The 24,574-nt window shown below is 38.3% G+C and overlaps 1 protein-coding gene and 1 long non-coding RNA gene across 2 annotated transcripts; one reads left to right on the forward strand and one right to left on the reverse strand.

Annotated features, from left to right (window-relative positions):
• The first annotated feature begins 582 nt into the window (after positions 1 to 582).
• hoxb2a (homeobox B2a) lies at positions 583 to 7,111 on the forward strand. The gene is made up of 2 exons (XM_026165935.2): positions 583 to 4,220; positions 5,570 to 7,111. Exons 1-2 carry the CDS (start codon positions 3,737 to 3,739, stop codon positions 6,385 to 6,387), a joined length of 1,302 nt encoding a protein of 433 aa, XP_026021720.2. The 5' UTR covers positions 583 to 3,736; the 3' UTR covers positions 6,388 to 7,111.
• Positions 5,265 to 8,812, reverse strand: LOC145428612 (uncharacterized). The gene is made up of 2 exons (XR_013908911.1): positions 7,810 to 8,812; positions 5,265 to 6,390 (listed from the first exon to the last, which is right to left on the reverse strand). It is a non-coding gene; the product is annotated as an uncharacterized LOC145428612 (long non-coding RNA).
• Positions 8,813 to 24,574: the final 15,762 nt, after the last annotated feature.

Raw genomic sequence — 24,574 nt, forward strand, 5'->3', positions numbered from 1 at the left:
AAGACCTTTAGCTTTCAGAAAACCTTCTCGCTGCTTCGCTTTGCTGTACAAACTAGAGAGAAGAAGGGCTTTATTATCTGATACCACTGTAAGAATAGGAAATGTATAAATCACCACCTATTACTCTGCTATTTAGTTGCTGTCTGGTATTAATTGCTGGGATAGCAGCAGCAGCCATCCTTTTTGCTAATATCAGGTGGTCTTAAGGTTGGGATTAATATTAAAGTACAAAACCTTTTCCTACAAAACCTGAAAAATAAGCACCAGATACTGTACTAATGTGTTTTGAGTTTTTGTTTTCTTCTGGCAGCTGTTTTTTTCTGCGGGCTCAAAAAGTTGAATAAAAGAATGAGCACCAGTCCCTTCAGTCAGATGCATTTTGGTGTCATGATCAGTTAGCTGTCCTCTGGCAGTTTGGCTTTTGACACGTGTTCAGCAGTGATTATTGTCACTAGTGGTGAAGAAAACATTCAGTTTTGGTGTGCTGAATCCAGTCATTACTGCAATGATGAAGATCACTTTATAGCAGGAAGGCATTCAGTAGCCAGGCCAAACAATTTGATTTATTTTGCTTCACTGCAGCTCTCCTTAGGTATCAGTGTTTATCCAAATTAAGTAACAATTTGGCTTGACGCAGTACCAATACTAAGAATTTTCCATTCCTTTTATGTATGTATGCATATTCTTATTTATTTAGTGTTGTTCTTACCACTTTTCCAAGGTGACGAAGAAATCTTCTGATGCTAATTTAATGCCCCCAGCTTTAAATCAAAAGACAGATAAGCGCTCTGACACCTCAGGATGTTAATCAGTCAACAGAAAATACTGGCTAGTGTGCAAAAATACTGAAATCCAGTGAGTGAAAACTCCAAACAACAGCTATAGGAACAATGAAGCTGACTAGGAGGTTGCTGGAGTTGTGCAAGCTATGTATACCCATAGAGCAATTTCAATATTTTCAACAAATCCTCTCTTAGGCATTTGTGGCTAATGCTTTCCTCTTTGAAGATTTCTCATCTTGCATGCAGCTCAGCTATGTGTCAGCTGTGTGTTTATGACTAAAAAAGCCCCGAGGACTGCGCCTCGGCTCTATCACGTGATCGACCCCCACCCCTCTTCTCTCTCTCTCTCTCTCTCTCTCTCTCTCTCTCTCTCTCTTTCCCTCTCGCACCCGCGTGCTTGGAGGGCTGAGAGCCTCATAAAACTTGAGACATAAATCAGACTCCCATAAATAATGGCCGCACTTCCCTTTACATCTCCGTTGGACTAACAGACAATAAAAACACCTATAAGCAGAGATTGGATCTAATTTATTGCCTCATAAAAACAGACGGAGAGCTCGGATCCGCTTTAGCAGCGCAGGCACTACTGAAAATCGTCCAGCTATTAGTGTAGCACACTCACAGCTATGTAAACACGCACATTTCTCCACTTAGAATCTTTTGATTTTAATGTGTTTTGTTAGACAGAAGATGTGACAAAGCCGTCATCGTGTTATCATCCAGTATTGAACTATTTGACTACAGAAATGCTATTCTGCACATAGTATTTGTACGGTCATGATTGAATTAGAAGTGTGTTTACTGTAGTATTGGTAGTATTAAAAGAAGGAAAAGTACAACAACCTGGTCATTAGTGAACTATGAAAAATTTGAAGTTACCGAGTCTTTTCTCACGTTACATGTTTAACCAGAAATTGGGCTTTAGGCCAATCAAAATCTCAAATAATATTAATGAAAAACTGTATTTGAGATAAACAAATAAAATGTTAATATTGTCAGTGGATTAACTAAAAATGTATTTTCGTAATAATCAATTGATAATAATAATCAAATAACCGATTGCCAAAAGCGTTATTAAAATAAAATAAAATAAAATAAAATAAAATAGAAATTACACGTTCCCAGCTTCAGTCGACCAATCCACGCTCTTCAGGTCTTTACTGGCATGTGGAAAAACGTTTTCTGCTCGCCACAAAATCTTCATATAAACTCCCAATTCTTTATCAAAATTTTAAAAATATGCATTCATATATATTATTAAAAAATAATTAAATTAAAAAAGAGAGAGAATGAACGCTGCTCGCTCAGCAACTTGTGTCTGCCTTGTGGGCTTGTGTTTTCCGTGCCCATACAGCCTCGGCCTACTCACTGCCTGCGCTCAATGGCGTTTCCTCCCACACACATTTCTGCCTTTTTGCTGCCTTTTTCTCTTTCTTAGAGCCTGGGGGTGAGGCAAAGCGACTTGGAAAGAAACGGGGCGGGGGGGAGCTAAGAACTTTTCAGTCTTTTATTTCAGTCATATCCATAATACGTCGAATCGAGCCCCGAAAGGAAGAGAAAGAGTGAGGGTGGATTTTTCCTTGTTATTTAGGGAGAGAGAGAGAGGCTGCTGTCAGACTCTTTGCAGCGAGAGAAAGATTGATCACCGCACTTCGTTTTCTTCCACTCGGGGCTATTCGGGCCCTCCCCAAAATATTCCCAGCTAAACAAATGACCGCTTCTTGATCTCTCGCAAAATCTACATGTGCGTCCTGTTGAGTCTAAAGGCCACTCTCACTTACAGTTACCATTTATACTGCTGCTGTATTCTTTTTATCATAAGAAGTAGAGTAGCGTTCTCTCCTTTTTCCCCAGCTGGGTGAAGCGACCTCGCTGTGAACTCTCCCTCTCCCTCTGCGTAAACACGGCGAACATTTTAACACCGTGGAGAGAGGGTGGGAGAGGAACCGTGGTATCTTGCAAGAAGAATTTTGGAGCCTCTCTGAAAAGGTTATTTTAGGGTAAGATTATATTTAGACCTTGTTTAAAGTTTCCTCCCCTCTCATACACACCACTACGTAAATGTGATATCTATTAGATATAAAAATCGCACACTTACACATCAGTAGGCTCCCCTCACTGTCTGTCCTCAAATCTAAGCTATGCTCTTGTAAACTGTTCCCTCTGCACTACCGCTGAGCACAAATCTTCATCGTCCACTCTTCGTGCGCTTCTGCGCCATCTAAAAAACTCTCAGAATGTTCTAAGCGTGACATTTCCACCCTCTGTCACACCTTCTAAGATTAATGAGCAGCGCGTTGTAAACAGGAGACATATTGTAGACGGTGCTGGCCGGCTCCATACACCTAACCGTCACCACATCACCCAGAAGACGGGGACAACATGCTCAAGAAGAGGATGCTCTATTGTTTGTGCAGCATCACCGGGCCTGGATGCGCCGGCCAGTCGCCCACACTGCGCACATGGCGAATGGCCACCGTATCGGGGCTTTTTTTCACGCCCTGTTAAAATACAACAATGGCAGCTACCCTGCGAAGTAGTATCCTGACACGACATTTGATGGAAAAAAAATAATAATGCTGCTTCCCACAGCCATCACAGCCGCCTGGCCTGGGTCCAGGATTGGCTGATTCGGATCACGTGGCCAGGAACTGGCTGCAATTTCGCCCCATAGTTCTTCAGTTTAGACTACCCAGGTCCCCACACGCTAGTAATATCACCAATATACACAATTATTATATAGCCACGGTGTTTACGCCATTGCGGTCGGGAACCTACATGTTCGTGCGTTTTTTTTCAGTTGATTTTTTTGTGAAGCCATAGTGTGTTGCGTGCGTGTGCAAGGGTGCGTGCGTGTATGTGTTTTTGTTGTTGTTTCTTCTGTTTTTATTTTTGGGGAAGGGGCTGTTCGGAGGGTATCGCCGTTTCGGGGTAAAAGCCCGTTTGAGAGAGCTATGAATTTTGAATTTGAGAGGGAGATCGGTTTCATAAACAGCCAGCCGTCCCTAGCAGAGTGCCTGACGTCCTTCCCCGCCGTCCTGGAGTCATTTCAAACTTCATCAATCAAGGAGTCGACAGTAATTCCGCCTCCCTTTGAGCACACCATCCCCAGCTTCAGCCCCTGCACAGCCAGCCAGCCGAGACCAGCTGCGAGAAGCCAGCAGAACCGGAGAGCCTCCGCCACTAATGGCCTCCAGACGCATCACGGAGCCGCCCAGCAGCCATACACGACCGGCCAGGCCCCCGCCCCGGCCACGGTCACCCCGACCGGCCCGATTGCCCACGAGTTCCCCTGGATGAAGGAGAAGAAATCATACAAGAAGTGCCCCAAGCCAGGGAGCAACTCCAGCGGTACCAGATCCATCATCCCCCCCGCCTCATCCTCCCCGTCGTCAACTGCCTCTGGGTACGCTTCGGCGGGCATCGAGTCACCCACAGGTCGGTATGGTGGGATGCCGGGTAACAGCGTGTATAGCTGCATGCATGTGTGTGGTAGTGAGTAAGAGAGTGTGCAGCATGTTCTGTTCTTTTTTTACTCGCATCACATTTCCAACAGTTATTACACCCTGCGTGGATATACTTGAATGACATTGTCTTTTCCCTCCTCCGTGTGTGTTTGTGTGTGTTTTGTGCAGCGCTGTGTCAACAGGGAAGCCATATCTAGACCACTGCATTATGCTGCAGTGCTTTGCACACTCTTTCATCATGCATTAAACAACCCATTAACGTCTTACAGATAATCCTTGTCAGTGCGGATCAATACGTGCACGCCAGCCATACTGAGGGCAGATCTTTTACATAGGCACTAAATAATTTCAGAACTTTCGAGAATCGAAAATGTATTAATTCCATGTATAATTATTTGTCTTGCGTAAAAACACACACGGGAGTTTTTTTATTTCTCTTCTTTTTTTTTAAATTTCATGTTCATCGCTTACATATTTGCTATAGCATATATCGCTTTCAACCTTCTTGGACGATGTGCAGTAGCAGCATGGTCATGTTATTATAGATTCATAACACAAATGAGAAGGTCGCCATGTTGGATGGAGGTGGGAAAAAATAATGGCGAGATAAGGACAAAATACGTTTGGGTGTGGAGGTGGTGGTGGGGGGTGTAGGTTTCGTCCCCACAGGAAACGCACTGCACACTATCTGATTTTGTGGGATTCAGGTTATTTCTATCTCTCACACTGAACTCTCTAACAGTCAATGCATTTTTCAAAATAAATAAATAATTTTGCAAATAAATAAGTAAGCAAACAAACAAATCGATGAAATAATGAAAGAAAGAAATTCCAGTTTTCCATTCTTATCCCCACACATTTAGAAATCTACCTCGTATCAATTTTAATGGGAATTTCTCGGCAAATTTTCTGCCTTCTTTTCTGAAGTACGAAAAAATCAAATCGAGCTTTCAGTTGTGTTTCTGACAAATACCGCCACATTCGTCTAAAAAAAATTCCCACATTTCCACACGCATTTCCTTCTAGCTCCGTGATTTATTCGTGTTCCTCTCTGATCACAGAATGCAGAATCTCATAGCCCTCGCTGATTTACAAGACACAGAAGCACACTTTCATTGATGACATAGTTATCTTTCACTCTTCTGAGTGACGGTTGCTACTATAAGTGGAAGGTATATTTTTTAAAATATTAGTATTAGTTCTTTTTTTATTACAGGCGAGGAGCCAAGGTGAGCTCGGCGACGAAGTAGCGTATTTCTTGCAGGAAAAATAAATAAATATATATATGGGGTTTCATTTATTGTCTTTGTTCCTGTCCAGACCCGAGTCAGGCGGGCCTAGACGCTGGAGGAGCAGGCTCCCGCCGGCTGCGCACCGCCTACACCAACACGCAGCTGCTGGAGCTGGAGAAAGAGTTCCACTTCAACAAGTACCTGTGCCGGCCCAGGAGAGTAGAGATTGCCGCCCTGTTGGATCTAACCGAACGGCAGGTGAAAGTTTGGTTCCAAAACCGGCGGATGAAACATAAGCGGCAAAACACGCACGGGAGCGGAGGAAGCCATGAATCCAGCGACACGGGAGGCTTTGAGCCGCTCGAAGGCGCTGACGCCTCCTCCCCGTATTCAAGCCAGCCTCTGGAAGCATCTGGCACAGGGGAGACTGCCTCGGAGGGAGAGCCGGGAGGCGGCAATCCATCTTCGGCCGCCTACGCTAATGACAGCGGGGACAATGCACAGCCCACACCAGAGGAGGGAGACCGTTTGAGTATCCCCGAGCAGCCACCGCTGTTTACGGCATCGGGGTGCTCTGACTCTGCGACGGCTCGTCACTCTCCGCCGGCGTTGGCGGTCACCAACTCTGCTGACAACCCGGGCCTGATGCAGCTGAGCGAATCCGTGCCTGGATTAACAGCAGCTCCCGAGCAGCAGGACTCCTCAATTACACCCACAGCTTCATCTGCTCCTTCTGCCGTATCTTCATCGTCCACCCTACCCGACCTCACCTTCTTCGCCGGGGACCCCTGCCTGTCACCCAGCCTGCAGAGCACCCTGGACAGCCCTGTGGATTTCTCAGAAGAGGACTTCGATCTGTTCACAAGCACACTGTGCACCATAGACCTGCAGCACCTCAACTTCTGAGACCTCGACACAAATTGAAAGTAGGGTCAAATAAAAGCGAGTGGGGCAGTGGGCAGAGGGGCCTGCGTTAATGAGAAATCCAGCAGAGGACACAACACTTATTTATTTAACAGAAATAAAAGAATATTAAAGCTTTTCGGCAACATTCCTGAAACCTTTCTCCATTAAAATATGTTTTTTTTTTTACATATTCTTCTTGCTTTTTTGGAGGGCATCATAGTTTCAAAGAAATCCAATTAATTTTTCACTTTAAAACATCGAAAGGATTTTTTTTTCCCCTCCTTTGAAAATATGACAATATGTGGATGTATTTTTTGTACTTCACTTTCTCGGTTTGGAATTTTTTTTTTTATTATTATTTATTTATTTCTTCTTTTTTTTTGGGGGGGGGGGGGGTGTAAATCAATCCTTATGAGTTTGTGGATTTGTTTCCTCTAGTTCATCCTGGTGCAGCTTCATGGATTCTTAAAAGCTTCTCAGGAACTGTTCACGGAGTCTGTAGGCGCAGATATCTGGACCGTTTTGACAAAATCCAAATGGGACAATGAATGAATGAATTCTCTCTTTGAACGGCACGACGCAGAGAGAGGGAAGCCCTGCTGATGACCGGAGGTTTAAACACTAGTTTATTTATTGAGATTCTTTAATAGTGAAAATCCAAATTATTTATTGTACATATATTTTCATAGTGGAATAACAATAATAATAAAAACACAAACATTTATACTGTGCCCCATGTTTTTTTTTATAGTCTCTGAATTTATAAATTAGCACATTTACGTGTGTAACCCTAACACATAGTATGGATTAATTTATTTGACAACACTAAATAGGTTAGAACGTTTTTAGACCAGCAACCTACAAAATTAATTTTTTACAACACAATTTTTTACTTGTTTATTTATTACAACTATTTTTAATTATTTGTATTTTTATATATAAAGCCTATATACATGCTGTGTTTTTTGCACGGATACTTTATACATTATAACCACCTCCAAAGCAATTGAATCCAATACACTTTTCAAATTTCTCATTTCAATTCCAGTTTCAATTTATTTATTTTTTATTAGATAAGGATTAAATAATTGACCTGTTAAAATTCCTAAAATGCTTGTTTAGTTTTTCCAACTTAAAGACTATAGCCTAGGAAACTATGTATAGCTAGTGTGTTTACATGGAGATAACCTTGATAAATGGGAGCAAAATAACACATTTTCCGGAGCTCCTTGCCTTCATCAGGTGTTAGCTCAGCACGGCTAGCTCTCTGAGTACAAGCTAAGGGTTAGCACAGCGTGGCCCTCCTCCACCATCACCACCACCACCAGCAGCAGCTATTATTACAAAGTAGCAACAACAGCAGTGCTAAAAAACAATGTAGCCTTTTTTACTGACAGTGAGTGGAAGAATAGCAAGGCTCACCTGCTGCTGTAGTATGTAAACATGGAAGTTAATCCCTGATTGGCGTCCTTTTATTAAAATGTGAATGTGAAGTTAACCATGAGTGTGTCTGCCATTAGTGTGTGCGTGATTGCAAAGCTGCTCCTCCTCCCGCGGAGTCAAAATGGCGCTGAAGACAAAGCAGGATGTGAACAATAAGCAGTAGCAGCCATTACAGGATGATCAGCTCAGTGTGACAGGCAGGATGTTTGTGTGAGGACAGCGAGCAGAAAGGACAGAAGAAACATTTTATATTTATTTTAACAAAGGATTATGGTTGACTGTTCCCATCTTATAAGGAAAAAAAGTAGAGTATAAGATGATAATGGCAACAAACTAAAAAAAAAGCTTTATAATTATTTGAATGTAAAAAACAAAGCATATCATACATACATACATATATATACATATATAAAAATTGTAAAAAAAAAAAGAAAGAAAAAAAGAGCTGCATTCTATTACACAATAATAATAATGTATAAAAGTTATAATCTGATAATAAAATGTATTAGTTGCTAACATAATTAAAAAGTCCAAAATATAAATATGTTGTACCAAATTTAAACCATTTTTGGCTTATTTATTTGAAACAATAAACTGCACAGATCAAAACTGTCCTGTTCATGCTTGCCTGTGGGTATGAGCTGTATTTCTTTGTCATTAGAAGAATATAAAAATTTTCAGAATCAAATTTTTTAAAAATCCGGTGTCAGATTTTACTTTTCATACAGGGCATGTGCCCAAGTTAACGGGCATTGATGTCCATTATTAACCTGCCACAGTCAGTAAAGAACATTTCACATTAACATCTTACCATCAGCACATTTGTTACACTTGGGCACCAGTGGCCTTGACTCTAGGTTTAAATAAAGTAGATCTTTTGGTGAGTTTTAACCCTTGACTTAACTCCTATTGGTGAGCTGTATTGTTTTTCTGTTTTTTCTTTCTTCTTTGGTTATATTTACTTTGATAGCATATACTCTCTACCCCATGCACGATTCATATATATATATATATATATATATATATATATATATATATATATATATATATATATATATATATATATATATATATTCCTAAAATTCACCATAAAAAATAACAGGAAATGGTATAGCGTGTAACCATCAGCAAAAAGACAACACTGTTTTCACAGTGTCTTAGTAATGACAAAATAAACAGAGACAGAAGCAAGTGAAGTCTATGCATGTAAGTACAAGTTGTAAAATGGATAGATGTATAAGAGTGATTCCCATGGGAACCAGCAGGTACAACAAACACCATTTTTCTAACAATAGTGTTGGGTGAAGACACTGACACTGGTATCAAAATGTTCTGCATCAGCTATCCAAATTGTTCTTAAAACTCTGCTGAATGACATACTGATCTGAGTAGCAATTGTGTTTTCACTTTCTGTAACCGCAAACTGCAATGTCACATGCTGAAATTATTTTGCAAATATGATAAGATGACAAAATATGATGAGGGGGAAGATGTAGGGGTTATTATAATGTGGTTACACAGTCAATATCCACCTCAACATCACCACATCCAAACACCATATCCTTTATTTTTAAATTAAAGCAAAAGTCTCAGTTAAGGAATCTGACACTTATATAGCACTTTTATATTCTAACTGAGCACTCAAATTGTTCTTTTAAAAAATAAATTAATATTTAATATTTAATATTTATTGGCTAACGTCATTCCATTCCAACAGGACTCCATTAGAGCCTTACCTAGATAAATATAAACACCTTTACAAAAGTCTCCCTTCTTCTTTCATTCAGTTCCAGTATGCTGTTAAATTGTAAAGAGTTTGTCTATATAATATCCGACCAGATGCATTGGTTTAGATTATAGAGAGGAAGAATCAGACACTGCAGCCATGCTTCAAATTACAAATTATAACAAATTATCCCAAAATACAGATGTTTAGAATGTGCATAACGTTTTGGACATGGGAACATATCCTGTGTGTCTGTGTGTGAACAGATGACACATGCACATTTTAGCAGGTTACCTGAAAAATAGACAGAAGCAGCTTAATAGATGGACTGACCCTTACAGTCCATAGTTCTTATTTGATCATACTGAACTCTCAAGCCCTTTTGAACGTCCATAGATATCCACAGGAATGCAAGATAATTTAGTTTCTAATGCTCAGAAATTGCCCAGAGCAGAACGTCTACATGTGTCACCACTAATACCCAAACACAGTTCCATGCCTGTGCCCTGCAGCAGCACATAGGAAGAAACACTTGTTGCGCTAGAATAGAGCCATGAGGAATATGACTGACTGAAGGCACTGTGAATTTAATTTTACTGCTTTGCTGTTTTAAACAAACCCTTTTAATACCAATGCTAAAAATTCTGCTATACTTCTTAAGACACTCAGCTAGAATTCATATTGTTTAATTTAAAGCTGTGGTAAAAGCTTTTCGATTGAGCAATTGCTTAACCCTCTGAGGTCTAGAAGCACTGTCATCTATAATGACTCCAACCCCAACTCTAAACATATCCCTAGGAAATCAGAAAAAAATTAAATGTCATTTTAATAAATTGTTCTCCCTTGTCTTGGAAATCAACAAGCAAAGAAAATAATCACTCTGACACAAATCTCAAATTATCCACACTGTTGGATCTGATTTCTGTGATAAAGAGTTTGCGCAGGGTTAGGGTTAACATCTGTGATGACTTAGACCTTAGATGGGTAAAAGAACATTTCCAAGAAAATCCTTTGGTCTCTTTGTTTTGTTAGTGTTTAAGGAAAAACTAACATTAAAACAGTCCCGACTTGAAAAATGGCAAAAAAAAAAAAATCATATTTTGCATGGTTGAATCTTAACAAGGTTCCAAGTAGCGCTTTAAGCACACAACAATAAGAAACTGGAGTGAGATAAAACATTTTTTTGAACATGCAATTTATTGAAAACAATAATAATTTTACAGCTGGTCAAACGTTTAGGAACACACCTCCAAAAAACCCATGCCTTCCCCCCACCCACCCAGAAATCAAAGCTCCAAACATGAACTCATTAATGACTAGCTCCACCATTATTGTTAATCACTTCAAAAATTAATTGCAGCATCAGTGATGCAAGCGTTTCCATGAGCTGAGTGGGAACATTTCTCCAAGTGGTGAAGACGGCAGCACGAAAGGTATCCACTGTTTGGAACTTTTTGTCCAATTTTGTAAACCTCCCTTGCCATCCATCCCCAAAGGTTCATGAATCCACATTTTCACACAGATTTGGCCTTTTAAAGGGATGTGGTCCTAAACTTCTGATCAGCTTTAAAACAGCTTTTTTCAGTTTAAGCATTGTTTTCAGTAAATTGTGTGCTCCAAAAATGTCTTGTCTCATTCTCATTTCTTATTGTTCCATGTTGAAGCTCTACTTGGAACCTTGTTAAGATCCAAACATGCAAAATATGATTTTTTGCCATTTTTCCAATGGTCTTAAACTTTTCATCGAGGCTGTATAAAGACCAGGCACAGGCCTTATGACAAGCTAAATTACACTGTACCATAAAGACAAGAAATTAAGAGATGTGCACACTAAGCAGTTTTGTGCTTTAAAGGTTTTTGTTTGTTTGTTTTTGGTAAGAGCAGTTTGAAAAAGTTCTTGGTAGGTGTGGTTGTTATGATGTGTTTGTCTCACCCTTCCTATATTGTGAATAGTGTATATGTCAAAATATTCAATCTTATCTTTATGTCTTAAATAGAAAATGGACTGGTTCTTTTATAGTGCTTTTCCACTCTACTTGAGCACTCAAAGTGCTCTCATACAACATGCCTCGTTCACCCATTCACAGCCACTGTTTTTGTGTTTAAGTATTTACTATTTTATACTCACTCTCTAATAGATGCATTGGAGAGTAGCTTGGAGTTGATTACTTGTCCAATGATATTTGGCACCCACAGTAAAAAAAAAAAAGAAAAAAAAGTTAAAGTTAAAAAAAAGTTTTATTTTTTTTTAAGTTAAAAAGAGTATACTGGTGCTGTAACTGATTTTATATAATTCTTCACCTTTCATAACTACACTGTGGTTGAATGACAACAATTAAACAATCTTAAACAATGAGAGCACACTTCCTGTGCCTCAATATTTAATTCTGCTAGGTTACTACTGTGAAACAGTGCACAAGTAGTCTAGCTCTACCAGGATGGCATGTCCATAGGTACATTTACAAGAAGCAGGACAAGACAGGATCCTCAGTTGATGTCTGATGTATACAGTTGATGTCTCTGTATACAGAGACATCAACTGAGCCTCAGGATCAATGTTTTTGTGCAAGGAGGAACAGAGCAAACTCTGCCAGTTTTTTAGTGGGACATCTCTCACAGTCCAGCACCACGCAAATTGTCTGACATTCCCCAAAAAATACTGGAGCTGGCTGGTCTGCCAGTGGTATCTTGTTCTTTTCACAAATAAGAAAAGGTCCACACAATTTCAGACAAGATGACATTCTGCTACTTGCTCAAAGTGTTTTTCTTCCTTTTATCATCTTTTGCTAAGATTTATTTGTTGAATTAAATAAAAAATAAAATAAAAAAATAGTAGTCAGTCACTAAACAATGTACTTTACATATATATATATATATATATATATATATATATATGTATATATATATATATATATATATGTATATATATATATATATATATATATATATATATATATATATATATATATATATATATATATATATATATATATATATATATATATATATATATATATATATATATCACCAATAAAAGCAGCAAAATAGTGGCAAATGCCGGATGGATGAATCTGTGTAAATCCAAAAAAGCATTTTTACTGAATACTAACTATTGTGTATAAGTAGCTGAAAAGCTAAAACTACTAACATCACCTGAGTCATTAGCTTTGCTAGCAAGCTCACTCCTCTCTTGATATAATAAGAGGGAAGAGTTGCTTCAATAGTTTAATAATAGTTAGCAGACAGCTCTGTTAACTATATGCAGTGTGTCAAGGTATATTGCTGGAGTAAAGACTGTATATTACATTAGAAAGCTATTGCCACTGAACTTAAATTTGGTATACTTGCTTTGCAGATGCAGCATGTTTTGTTGTGCCTGCTGGGGATTGTAAATGGTCCTTTTGCCTCCCTCAGAATTAGTTACTGATGTTTTTACAACAATTTTAAATTCCTTTTTCTGAAAGTAAACACTGGTTGGTTTTGTAAGGTCCATGTGCGGTCCATTTCCTATAATCTGCAATACTGCAAAAAGTCTGCAAAAGGTTTTCCCATGTCCATTATTATTATATTATTATGTTCATAAAGCACAAGGTCCAGTTAGCTTTGCAAAAAATTGCTGGTACAAATGAGCTACTTTTTACTTTCTTACTTACATTTCATAACGTGTACTTTTTCACTTTTATTTAAGCAAAGAATTTGAATCAGTACTTCAGTTTTTACCAAAGTATTTCTAATATGGGTGTCTGTAAGTACAGAGTGTCTGTACTTTTGCCACCTCTGGTACCGATGCCATAAAAAGGTTATAAACAGCAGGAGATTTGTGTGGAACTCCTGTTTTCATCTCCTGTTCGGATATTCACTCATGTGTCATTCTACATTGCATACTTATTATAAAGTGCTTCATTAGGAAGGAATGGTTTCTCAGTTTACTCTTCTGCTGTACATTAGTAGGTGAGCACTGCATGAACTAGAAGGATAATTCAAACTATCCTAAAAAATATTTAACCGAAAAGCTATTCTAATCACCATATAATAAGTGTATTAACTATGAGACTAGGCTGTGCGACATGCAGTTAAACACAGTTGCAGTTACAATCTCTCTTTCTTCTGTAACCATTCATCTAAGTGTGTCTTGTAGACAAAGAGATTACAGCAATAATATGTCTCCCAGCATCTCTATGCTGGGAGACATATCTTACCTTCTGAGTGGCTGCATGTGTGTATTGGGGACAGAGTGTGTGTGTGTGTTCCAATAATCTCTCTCTCCTGGCTGTCACCGCCTGTCGGCCTGCTGCCATGCTGTAATATGCGGGCTGCTCCTTTATCTCTTGCATCACCATTGCCATCATTATGATTTCTGCCTGTGTGTATGTGTGTAAGGGTACGTGTGTGATACTGCATAACTCAGGTGTGATAGATCACCCACTTAGCAGCAGTGGTGAAATATGTGAGTAGTGGATTTTTATCATCCTGGTTGTCAAGAGGAAACTTTCCTCTCAAAAGACTGTCATGCTATTGCTGCTCCTGCAGCTTCTTCGCTAGCTTTGCTGCTGACCTACAAGTCAAAGGGATGGGCTTAAATAGAAAATGAAACACTATTTTTAATGGCAGAAGTTTTATACTTAACCTTCTTTCATGTAGAAAAAGAAACAGTTACTTGTTAATACAACAACATCACACCTGAATGCATAAAGACTACGGCAAAATTAGTTTCATAACCTGGCAATCAAAAAAGTTTACAAAGAAGTGAATATTTTATCTGTATCACATTACTGTGCAAACTGTTTTTTTTTTCTAACACTGGAAACATAGCTTATCATTTGATATATTTATACATAATCTTTTCTGCTTATCCAATTCAGGGTCACAGGGGGCTGGTAGCTATCCCAGCTACCATAGAACTAGAGGTGGGGCACCCTGAACTAGTTACCAGCCTGTCTCAGATAAGGAAATCCATACATGAGACCAGTGGGATTGCTACATAAAATTGTTCGAAATTACCCCTAAGTTACATATTGAATTGAATAAAACTGTATTTTGTGATAAACCCTTTAATTTAGATCCAGTAATGGGCTAAAATGAGATAATCTTTGCATTCTGGAAAATTTCTAACACCCCTATTTTCTATTTATTTATTTGTTGTTGTGATTAAGCATATCAACTAGCTAACAGCATGAACAGGGCAAACAATACTGTAGCAGGGGGATCTAATAATAAATAATAACAAGTCCTCCATTCTAACCACCTTATTGGTTGTATGTCTCTGCCATAGGAGAAGGTAATAATTGCAGGGAACAGAAAAAATCTGTAAAATAAATGATCCTATGGTAAAGACTTTAAATATTTATTTAAATACTAATATTATGTCAATAGTACATTTGGGGAATTATGCAACTGTCCTTCTTCTCTGCTTTTAAAAATATGTACTTATGTAAGTATTTTGAGTCTAATTAAATTACCAAAAAGCCAAGGCCCAATAAACAAACTTAGAGGTGCATTTCACTGATAGTATCATTAACAAAAGAAAAAAATTCTTGTTCAAATCCACTCTTGTTTGATGGACCCTCCTATCCACCCTGACCTACTGTTTATGCTGATTTGGGGGATCTAAAGACAAAGTCACCTGACTTCATCTTTTGTTCCCATGAAAATTGCTCTGGCCACTAGAGGGTCCTGTCACTTGAGCCAAACCAGACATCATTTCAAGGCATTCCTGAAATGACTGATGGTCACATAATTGTTTTCTTTAAAACCCCTTCAACATTTGCTGTGACGCTGTAAGGGTTTAAAACAAAAAAAAAACCAAACCTACCTATTTATTATAATAGGATGTTAAGGTTATTTGAAGCAGGTTGGAAGGATAACCTACTCTGTATACAGCTCCGGTAAACAAAACTACACTTCTGCTTGTGGTGTCAATGAGTGCAGCTTTTGAATTTCATTTGGACCTGAACATTTGGTTTTAAGAGCAGCTTTTCTATGAGTAACTGTATGATGAGTTTCACTGCTGCGACCCTAGGACATACATGATTTACATATTATTTATAGATGCTGTTCAGGTTACCAGGCACCCAAAAATGAAGAAAGCTAAAAATAAAGAAAGTTTTATTAGAAATAGAAAACACAGAGCCTGTGATGAAGTTATGTGTTTTATTGGCCTCAATATCCACCCTGACCTCCTCCTTATTCCAGTTTTGTGGCTCTGTGACTGTTAATGGATTTCCTCTTTTGTCCTATCATTACTAGGGCCACTGGACCATTCTGTCACTTGAGCCTAACCAGATGCGGTTCTGAAGCATTCCACTGCTGGAATGGCTTATTATATCTTTCATAACTGGAACAGCTTACAAAAAATAAACAAAAAAAACGAAAAGATAATTTCGAGAGTTTTTGAAAACTGTTTGAAACTCTATTTTAGCACAGTTTCAAAACACAAGAAGCTCTCTGCACAACTGTCTGATAAACAGACAGCTATCAGACAGCCTTGTGTTAGATTGGCTAACTCAAAGTTGTCCGTTTTGTTAGACTGCACGGATCGGTTCCTAGATTTGTCTCAAGTTCTGAAACTCGTGTACACATCAAGTTTTTTTGGTATTGCCATACTTTTAGGATTATTTTCAAACCTAATTTTATCATCTGATATGATCAGATGCACTTGTTATTATCTGCTTAAATATACAGCAACATATTTGAAATCATATATCACAGCACATATCCTATAATGCCAGAGAGGGCAACATTTCTAGTATTAGATGAAAGGCATTCAATAATGCCGGTATAGAAAATGACTTGTTACTGTACTTTTTTCCAAAATTGGAAGATTGAAGCTGTTTGTTTTTAATCTTACAATAAGGGACAACATAAGGGATTCACTGAAAGTCTCTCCAACCTGGCAACAGGTAAACTAATGTGCATTCTTGACACAATTACAACACATTTAAACAGTTTTGGGACCTGAACAAAAGGTCTGTCCAGTTTGTTTGAAAGCAATAAATAAAATAAAAATAAGAGGTGATATAAGGAGCAGAGTCATAACTAAAGAAAACAAATGTGTAACTGGGGTTTAGAGTGTGTGCATGCTCTGTCCTTGAGTCACATACATGTGTACAGTGACAGAATCATTTCCACTGTATGTTAATGGTAGGTAAACTACCTTCCATTCAGTCTTGTATGTGAGCCAAAGAGAGGTGAGCAATACCTATGAGGGTGCCATCAATATACTGTTTGTTGTGGATGTGAGAGCAAAGATTGGACAGCTATCCCCCCCCACCCTACACAGACACACACACAATTCTGTATATTGAGTTGTGAAGTGGTAGCCTTGGAGGACACACACCAAACACAAATCACTCTCCATATGTGCACAAAACTCTCTCATGGACTCGCTTACTAATAGGTCAATAAAGAGCCATTCCATGGGATTACTGGTATTTGCCAAGGGACCAACACAGACAATTGTCAGTCAATTCAACTGCACTAATTAACTGCCACTAAATAGACTGCTGAGTGGTCGACTCATACCACTAACCGGCAGCCAAGAACTGAGAAAAATCAAATAATGATGATGCATCTAAAAATGCATGGTGGAAATACTACGATGTGTTTTATAACATCACACTTAAAAAGGGTGCTCCAGCTTTTTATAAGACATTATAAACTTATCTAGTGGCCAGAGTTGAAGGTAATTAACCTTTTTTGAAATACTATATTAAATAAATTTTTTGTTACCCAAAACACTTTTTTTTTTGCAAAATTCTGAGTTTTCATAAAAAGTCTGTTTAAGATGTCTCTCTGTCACAAGGGGAAATTCCAGATTTTGTGATTTGCTTGCTGCAACTTTTAACTGTCCTATGATTAATTTTACCTGTACCTTTGATAGCTGTGTCCATCCCCCTCCAGCTCTGACTTTTCTCTTCTGTTCTCCACTGTTCTCTCACATCACCATTCTGTGTGCAGAGGAACACTACATAATTACTCTGACCTCCAACATTTGACTTCAGTTTGAAGAGTATGAAATGCATAGCTACTACATCTATTGTGAACTTGTATTATTTGCGGGCACTAATAGGCTTCTTATTTTGTTGAAGCTAGGTTAAGATGTGGCTTCATGCTGACAAAGAACACTACAGATGGGATATTTGCTTTGAGAGTGTTGTTGGAGATGTAGAGAGCAGTTCAGGAGAGTTTCACAAAACTTAAAGAAGTCCATTTGTCTTCTTTTTCAGGCTCTTTAGACCACCATGACTTGGATGACAGTGGTGAGGTGTGCGGTAGGAGTGACAGATGGGTTCAAGGTGGGGGTGGGATTACATCAGGGACTGGCTCTGAGCCTCTTCTTGTTCTCAGTAGTGATGGACAGGTTGACAGATGAGGTCAGGCAGGAGTCTCAATGAAGTATGATGTTTGTAATTTGTAGTGAGAAGTAGGAAGCAGGTGGAAGGGAGCTTGAAGAGGTGGAGGTATGCACTGAAGAGAAGAGGAATGAAAGTAGAGGCAAGACAGAATACATGTGTGTGAATAGGAGGGAGATAGTTGCCTCAAGGCGTTCAAGGCCCAACACCCTAAAATAATACAGAAAAAACACCAACAATCAAATGACCCGCTTTGAGCAAGTACTTGGGAAGGAAGAAACTGTTGGGAAGGGAAGGGTGGCCATCTGCTGCAAGGGAAGGAAGAGAGGACAAAAGAAAGTTCTGGAAGAGAGCCAGAAATTAATGATTAAATGCAAAGTGCTGTATAATCTCTCAGGCTCTCTCTATGACTTATGACTTTTGTGTTGTGTTGTAATCAAAAAACATCAAGATCCTTTTCTTCTGCATGTCAAGGAAGTTTTTATTAGTGGTTCCCTTACACTTGAGCTCCTTCACTGTTACAAATGGTGACCCTTCAACTTGGTTCTCATTTTGTGAAGAGGAAGAAACTGTGGAAAACTGTTTGATCATAGGTAAATGAACTTTCATCACAGGTAACGTGATGAAAGTCAGGTCAGCTGAAATTGCAGAGGCATAAGAGCTCATTAAGAGACTCAAAGCAGTCCTTTGATACACAAGAAGATCACCTTCATCTCGTTTTCACCTTTTCACTGTTGGTTCTGTTTTTTTTCACCATTTGATATACAAACGATAACAAAATTTTTAAAAAAGCATTAATGACATCACTGTTATGAAAGTATCCACATTCATTGATTTGACTATAACCAAACCACAATTATTTTGGTCCAGTCAATGTCAGGAGATTAAAACCGAAAAAACAGAGTATATTTCAAAACAACAAACGTTGACCAAAGTACTGCAAAATGTTACAGAAGCCAAAAAAAGAGAAATAAAGATCTTGATCCTCAATGATTGTGAACAATAATCATACCCTTTAATGCTATCAAAATGTTAGATTTTTGTCTTTGAAAAATGTTCTTAACATTATTGGCAATCAGGGGATATATATATATATATATTTTTTTTTTTTTTTTTTTTTTTTTTTAAGTGCTTCTCTTTTTCTTTAAAATACATGGTAGTGATTGCAAATATTAACAACCTAGATCCCACATGGTTGATAATAAAGTCTCAACTCAAACTGGATCAAAAAAGTGTGAAGAACTGTTTTAAATTTGAATTTAGGCACCATCAGAGCAATCTCATTAGATGATCTAAGATATGTGAGAAACTACTGTCCATTTAGGTCACATGTATGGCATGTTTCAAAAAACAGGAAGAACTGTCTAATAACATACTAACTACATCGCAGATCATGTCTCACTTTTCTGCCTTGGTGCTGTTTGGCCCCAGGTTTGTTGATTGATTTACAACAGCCTGTAGTAGCAATACTTAGAGGTTCTAACATCAGCCAAGTATTCTTTTGGATGTTTCTTCCCTTTTCCAAACATGGAATGTTGAAAAAAAAATGAAAAGAAAAAAAAAAACAGTCATGTTGCATTACATTAAAAAAAAAAACTGTGTTAGACGGAATCAGCATGCTGGATCTGTGAATTTGACTTATAGTGACAGGAGTCGTTTGTTTTTTGTTTTTTTAATTAGTTTTTTTCATCATTAATTTCTGTTTTCTGTACACATTTCCTGCAGGATCTGCAATGCATTGCATTTTGGTTGTCAAACATCAGTAAATTGTGAAATGATGATGTCCTGAAAAGGTACAAAAATTATGAAGTAGAAGATCTACTTCTTATTTAACATCATCACTTCACAAATGCAGAAAATGTCAATATCACTTTAATTTCATTAGCAGGTTTATTTAATGTCATCTGATGGTGCTCAAACTTGGAAAAGAAATTAAAAACGAGAATGTCAGCGATGCAGACAATTTCTCTCTCTTTCTCATCAGCTGAAATATGTGTAAATGTTATTAATAAATTCTGTTTAATATCTGCATCAGTGTTTCAGGTTACAGAGTTAATGCAACTATGTAAGCAGTCTCCTCCGTTTCCTTCACTCAGTCAGTGCTTTGCTTTCACCATGTCTCCTATATCATCTTTCATGATTTTCTGAAAGCCCCTCAGATCACACACACACACACACACACACACACACACACACACACACACACACACACACACACACACACACACAAAATTGCATCCACGTGCATGTACAGACAAACAGACACACACATATCTCCACTCTTTTCCAGGAATACTGGAGCACAACTTCCTGATTCCGGAGCCATTCGGTTGACAGGAATATTAAAATGAGAGACAGACAAATAAAGAAAACTGAAGAAGAAGCATCTAAAATCAGACTGATACATTTCTTTGAAGAAGGGATTAAAGTTACAGTCAATCACAGTTAATCAGCTTTCTGTTTTGTCTCTGCATCTTAATGCTACCTTTTAACCTATTTTAATTTAGTCCTAGATAGACACCACAAAAAATGCAAACACTCAGAAACATAAACAGACAGTCAGAGGTAGTTTGGTGCTGAGCTTATAACTAAGACTCTCTGCCTTACCTGAGACAAGCCTCACAGCTCACCTGCCCTCCCAGCTAGAGACTCTGGTAAGTGGAAAAAGATAATCAGAAAAGCGACCCTAACCCTTTAACTTCATATTTCATATTTCAACAGGTTTGCACATTTATTTCATTTTTTTTCCAGGACAGCAAAAATGACCAATAATACAGGTCAGTGGGCAGCAGTAACATTCTATAAATTCCAACCTAACCTACACACCTGCTGCTCATATACTTATCAAGCTGCCAGTATTTAAGAAGCAGCTCTAGCCACTACTCTTTGCCAGATTGGTACCAATGGTGGTGGAAGTTGGGCTCCTAAATGTTCCCTGTGTGTTCTTGAAATTTTAATGTTCCTGTTTCTCTGTTCTGCAGAAACCTCTCTGGGTTTCCTCAAGTGTTGTCATTTCCTGTGGGAAAACGTAACTTTTGCCTCGGTACTGGTCTGATGCTCTCTGGAAGAATTTGCTCAGAACTCAGCTGGTACCTGGTACAGGCAGATAACTCATCTGCCTGTCTGTACCACTGTTGTCACCCACATGAGGAAGCTTGACCAGGGTATCCATCACCCTGTATCTCTCAACTAAGCACTAGGACCAATTCATATTCAAGTCCTCACCTTTCATCAAATGAACTGCAAGGCAGAAATTCACGCAAGAGACTTGGTTTGAACATTTTTACATTTTTGAAATTCAATTCAATTTTATTTATATAAAGCCAAATCACAACAACGATCACCTTAAGGCACTTCATACCTGTAAGTTAACATCCTCGTTAACCTACAATAATGCAGAGAAAACAGAGAACCCCAACAATCATATGGCCCCCCTATTAGCAAGCACTTTGGTGACAGTAGTAAGAATTAACTTGCTTTTAACAGGAAGAACCTCCAGCAGAACCAAAAACTAGTTTGTTTCGCGTCACTCTGAGACAGGATGCTTCTAATTCTAGAGACATTGTTCAAATGGAAGAAAGCATCCCTACATACATGTTTAATATGTGCATTGAAGGACATATCCTGGTGCTTTCAGGCTAAAACTCTTTAACACACATTAAACAACTTACATTTATATAGTACTTTTACACTTTTACTAGCCAAAGCCACGATTTAAAGATTTAGATTCATAGATTGCTTGTAAATACTACTGCTGCACAATGCTTTTCCTACCACAAATTCACTTCTTTCACTATGTCAGCTGTCTTCCTTTCAGCCTGTATAGTGTTTAACAACACACTATATTTTTTTTCAAACAGAAGAATAGGAAGGAATAATATAAATATAAATATTTTCAAATTGGTCAAAGAAGTCCAGACGCCTTTCTTTCCAAGCTCATTAGACAATTTTCATGTTACCACTTATCAGGATTACCATGTTAGGGTAAGTGACACAAGATAACAGATGGATATCTTTGTAAAGTTGAACCCTATAGTGCAGGCTCCAGGGGGAGCCTGCACTATTTCTGTGAAGGCAAACAAGTATACCTATTGACCCAAAATAGTCTCATAGTCACAAACTACTGGTTTATTTACAAGGACACAAGTTTGATATTGTTACATATAGTCCCAGAAATTCATAGTAGTGGTTCCAAAGAGCAACTAAGCCCGCTTGAGACTGAGTAGGGGGCACATAGATTTTTTACCAAACAGGCTGAAAAACTTACATTTCGTTTTCATATTTTTTTTTCATTGGGCCTAAAAAGCTACTTAATGGGCTTTTATGGAAGACTATGGTCTGGTGTCTTAAACCAGTGGCTCTTTTGGCCATCTGAAGAAACACTTTATACTTTTGGCAAAAAAAATAAAATAAAATAAAAAGAAATTGAATAAAGAAGCGAACACTTATTTTAACATTCAGTTTTATTTTTGATTGCTGTAAGTGATTCATCACATTTTTTAGTAATAAAACTATATATCCCTAATAGCAAATTTAAAATAGATTTATCCTAAAATAGGATTTAAGTTAGTTAAATTAAAAAAGTGTCTGTTTTTAGAGAAATGTTTTATAGAAAACATTGTCTTAAGAAAATATTGTATTAAGTGTCAAGTCATCTCCATTCACTCCAGTGGACCATTTCTTTATTGCAATAGTAGATCATGGACCCTTTCAGTAGTTCATGGAGGTTAGTGCCATACAGTAGCTATTCCACTGAGATATAGCATTACAGAATGTTTAGATGCAGTTTTAATAAGTAAAACAAGACCATATGTTAACATCACATGTAAATCAAATTAAAACATGTTAGTGGAACAGTAAATTAGGAGTTTTGTGTTAATTAATGCCAGAATAGGCTAGCAAACACAATAACAACATTTTTAACATTACAAAATTAACAATGGCTTCAGTTGACTGAGTGAAATATTAGTCATTTTAGCATGTCATTTTCTGGCCCATTTAAATAACTGTACCCACTGAGTATAACCTACTGTGTTTAAATGATAACTACAACCATCAGGGAAACAGCTACATTTTTTTGTGAAATTTGGCTGTAAATAATATGCGAGAGCATATTTGAGAGATTTTGTAAGCATTTCAGGCTTTGTGGTCTGTTGTTGGGGGTTTTTTTGTATTATATTGGAGTTCAGGCCCAGAAGAGTTGAGGTGGAGGACCCAAATGAGACTGAAAGCACAAAGTAGATTTTAAAAAAGCCCAAAAGTCTGAAAAAATGAATCAAATGGCAAATGGTAAATGGCCTGTATTTATATAGCGCTTTACTAGTCCCTAAGGACCCCAAAGCGCTTTACATATCCAGTCATCCACCCATTCACACACACATTCACACAAAAGGCTAAATGGGAATTAAACTGAATACACAACAACACTCACTTCTTTCTTCACCACGGCAGACTGGTACAATGTTCACATTACTGCAGGAACAGTAATGTTATCCAGTCTATCTACTAATCTCCTGTTCGCCTGTCCCCCTACTTGTGTTTAAAATCCTAAAATACTTAAACTCCTACACTTGGGGGAGCAAATCATCCCTGACTCAGCATGGGTATTCCACCCTTTTTCAGCTGTGCACCATGGTTTCAAACATAATATGCACTGTTGTTGATTATTTACCTGCCGCATTAACGGGAGAGGACGTGCAAACGTTACCGCTGCTGCTGGGTTGAGATTCACGAGTCCAGAGCGGAATTAAAAACACGACATTCATTTAAGGTAATCGTGTGTTTTTTGCATATTCGTAGTGTTTCCTCCCTTAAATGAAATATCTACTTTGCAAGTTGCCCCGTTGTCATCCGTTCTCGGAAAGTATAACCAAACTTTTGAGCGTTTGAGCCGCTTAGGTACCTTGTTTCCTGCCAGGTAAATGACACTCCGCAACGTGGTGACCTCATTCGGGGCGACTGGAATCGATAAGGGAATCGTTTGCAAAAATGGCAAACAATTCCAAGGAATTGAAACAGTGGGAACCGGTTCTCAACAAGAACCGGGTTTCGATACCCATCCCTACTGAGAACTGCTCCAGTGTGAGCTGGAGGCTACGCCTGGTGAAGCCAACAGAATCACATCATCCACAAAAACGTGAGACGAGATCCTGAGGCCACCAAAGTGGAATGCTTTCCCCACTTGGCTATGTCTAGAAATTCTGTCCTTAAAATTTAAGAACAGAATTGGTGACAAAGCGGAGCCCTGATGGAGTCACTGGGAATAATTATGGCTGACTGCCAGCAATTCAGACCAAGAGCTTAATACAGTTAATGGCTGATACCAACAAACTACAGCACATACTCTCCCATAGTACCTCCCATAGTAGCTCAGTTAAATGGAGTGAAATGTCTACAAAATACATGTGTTGGCCAGAGGGGCCGATGGCGCGATATGGCAGCCTCGCTTCTGTCAGTCTGCCCCAGGGCAGCTGTGGCTACAACTGTAGCTGCCTCCACCAGTGTGTGAATGTGAGAGTGAATGAATAGTGGTATTGTAAAGCGCTTTGGGTGCCTTGAAAAGCACTATATAAATCCAATCCATTATTATTATTATTATTATTATTATTATTATTATTATTATTATTATTATTATTATTATTATTATGTAGCCTAGTCAGGTAAACTC

This window comes from Astatotilapia calliptera, chromosome 4 (genome assembly GCF_964374335.1).
Source record: "Astatotilapia calliptera chromosome 4, fAstCal68.1, whole genome shotgun sequence".
In the NCBI taxonomy this organism is placed as follows: Eukaryota; Metazoa; Chordata; class Actinopteri; order Cichliformes; family Cichlidae; genus Astatotilapia; species Astatotilapia calliptera.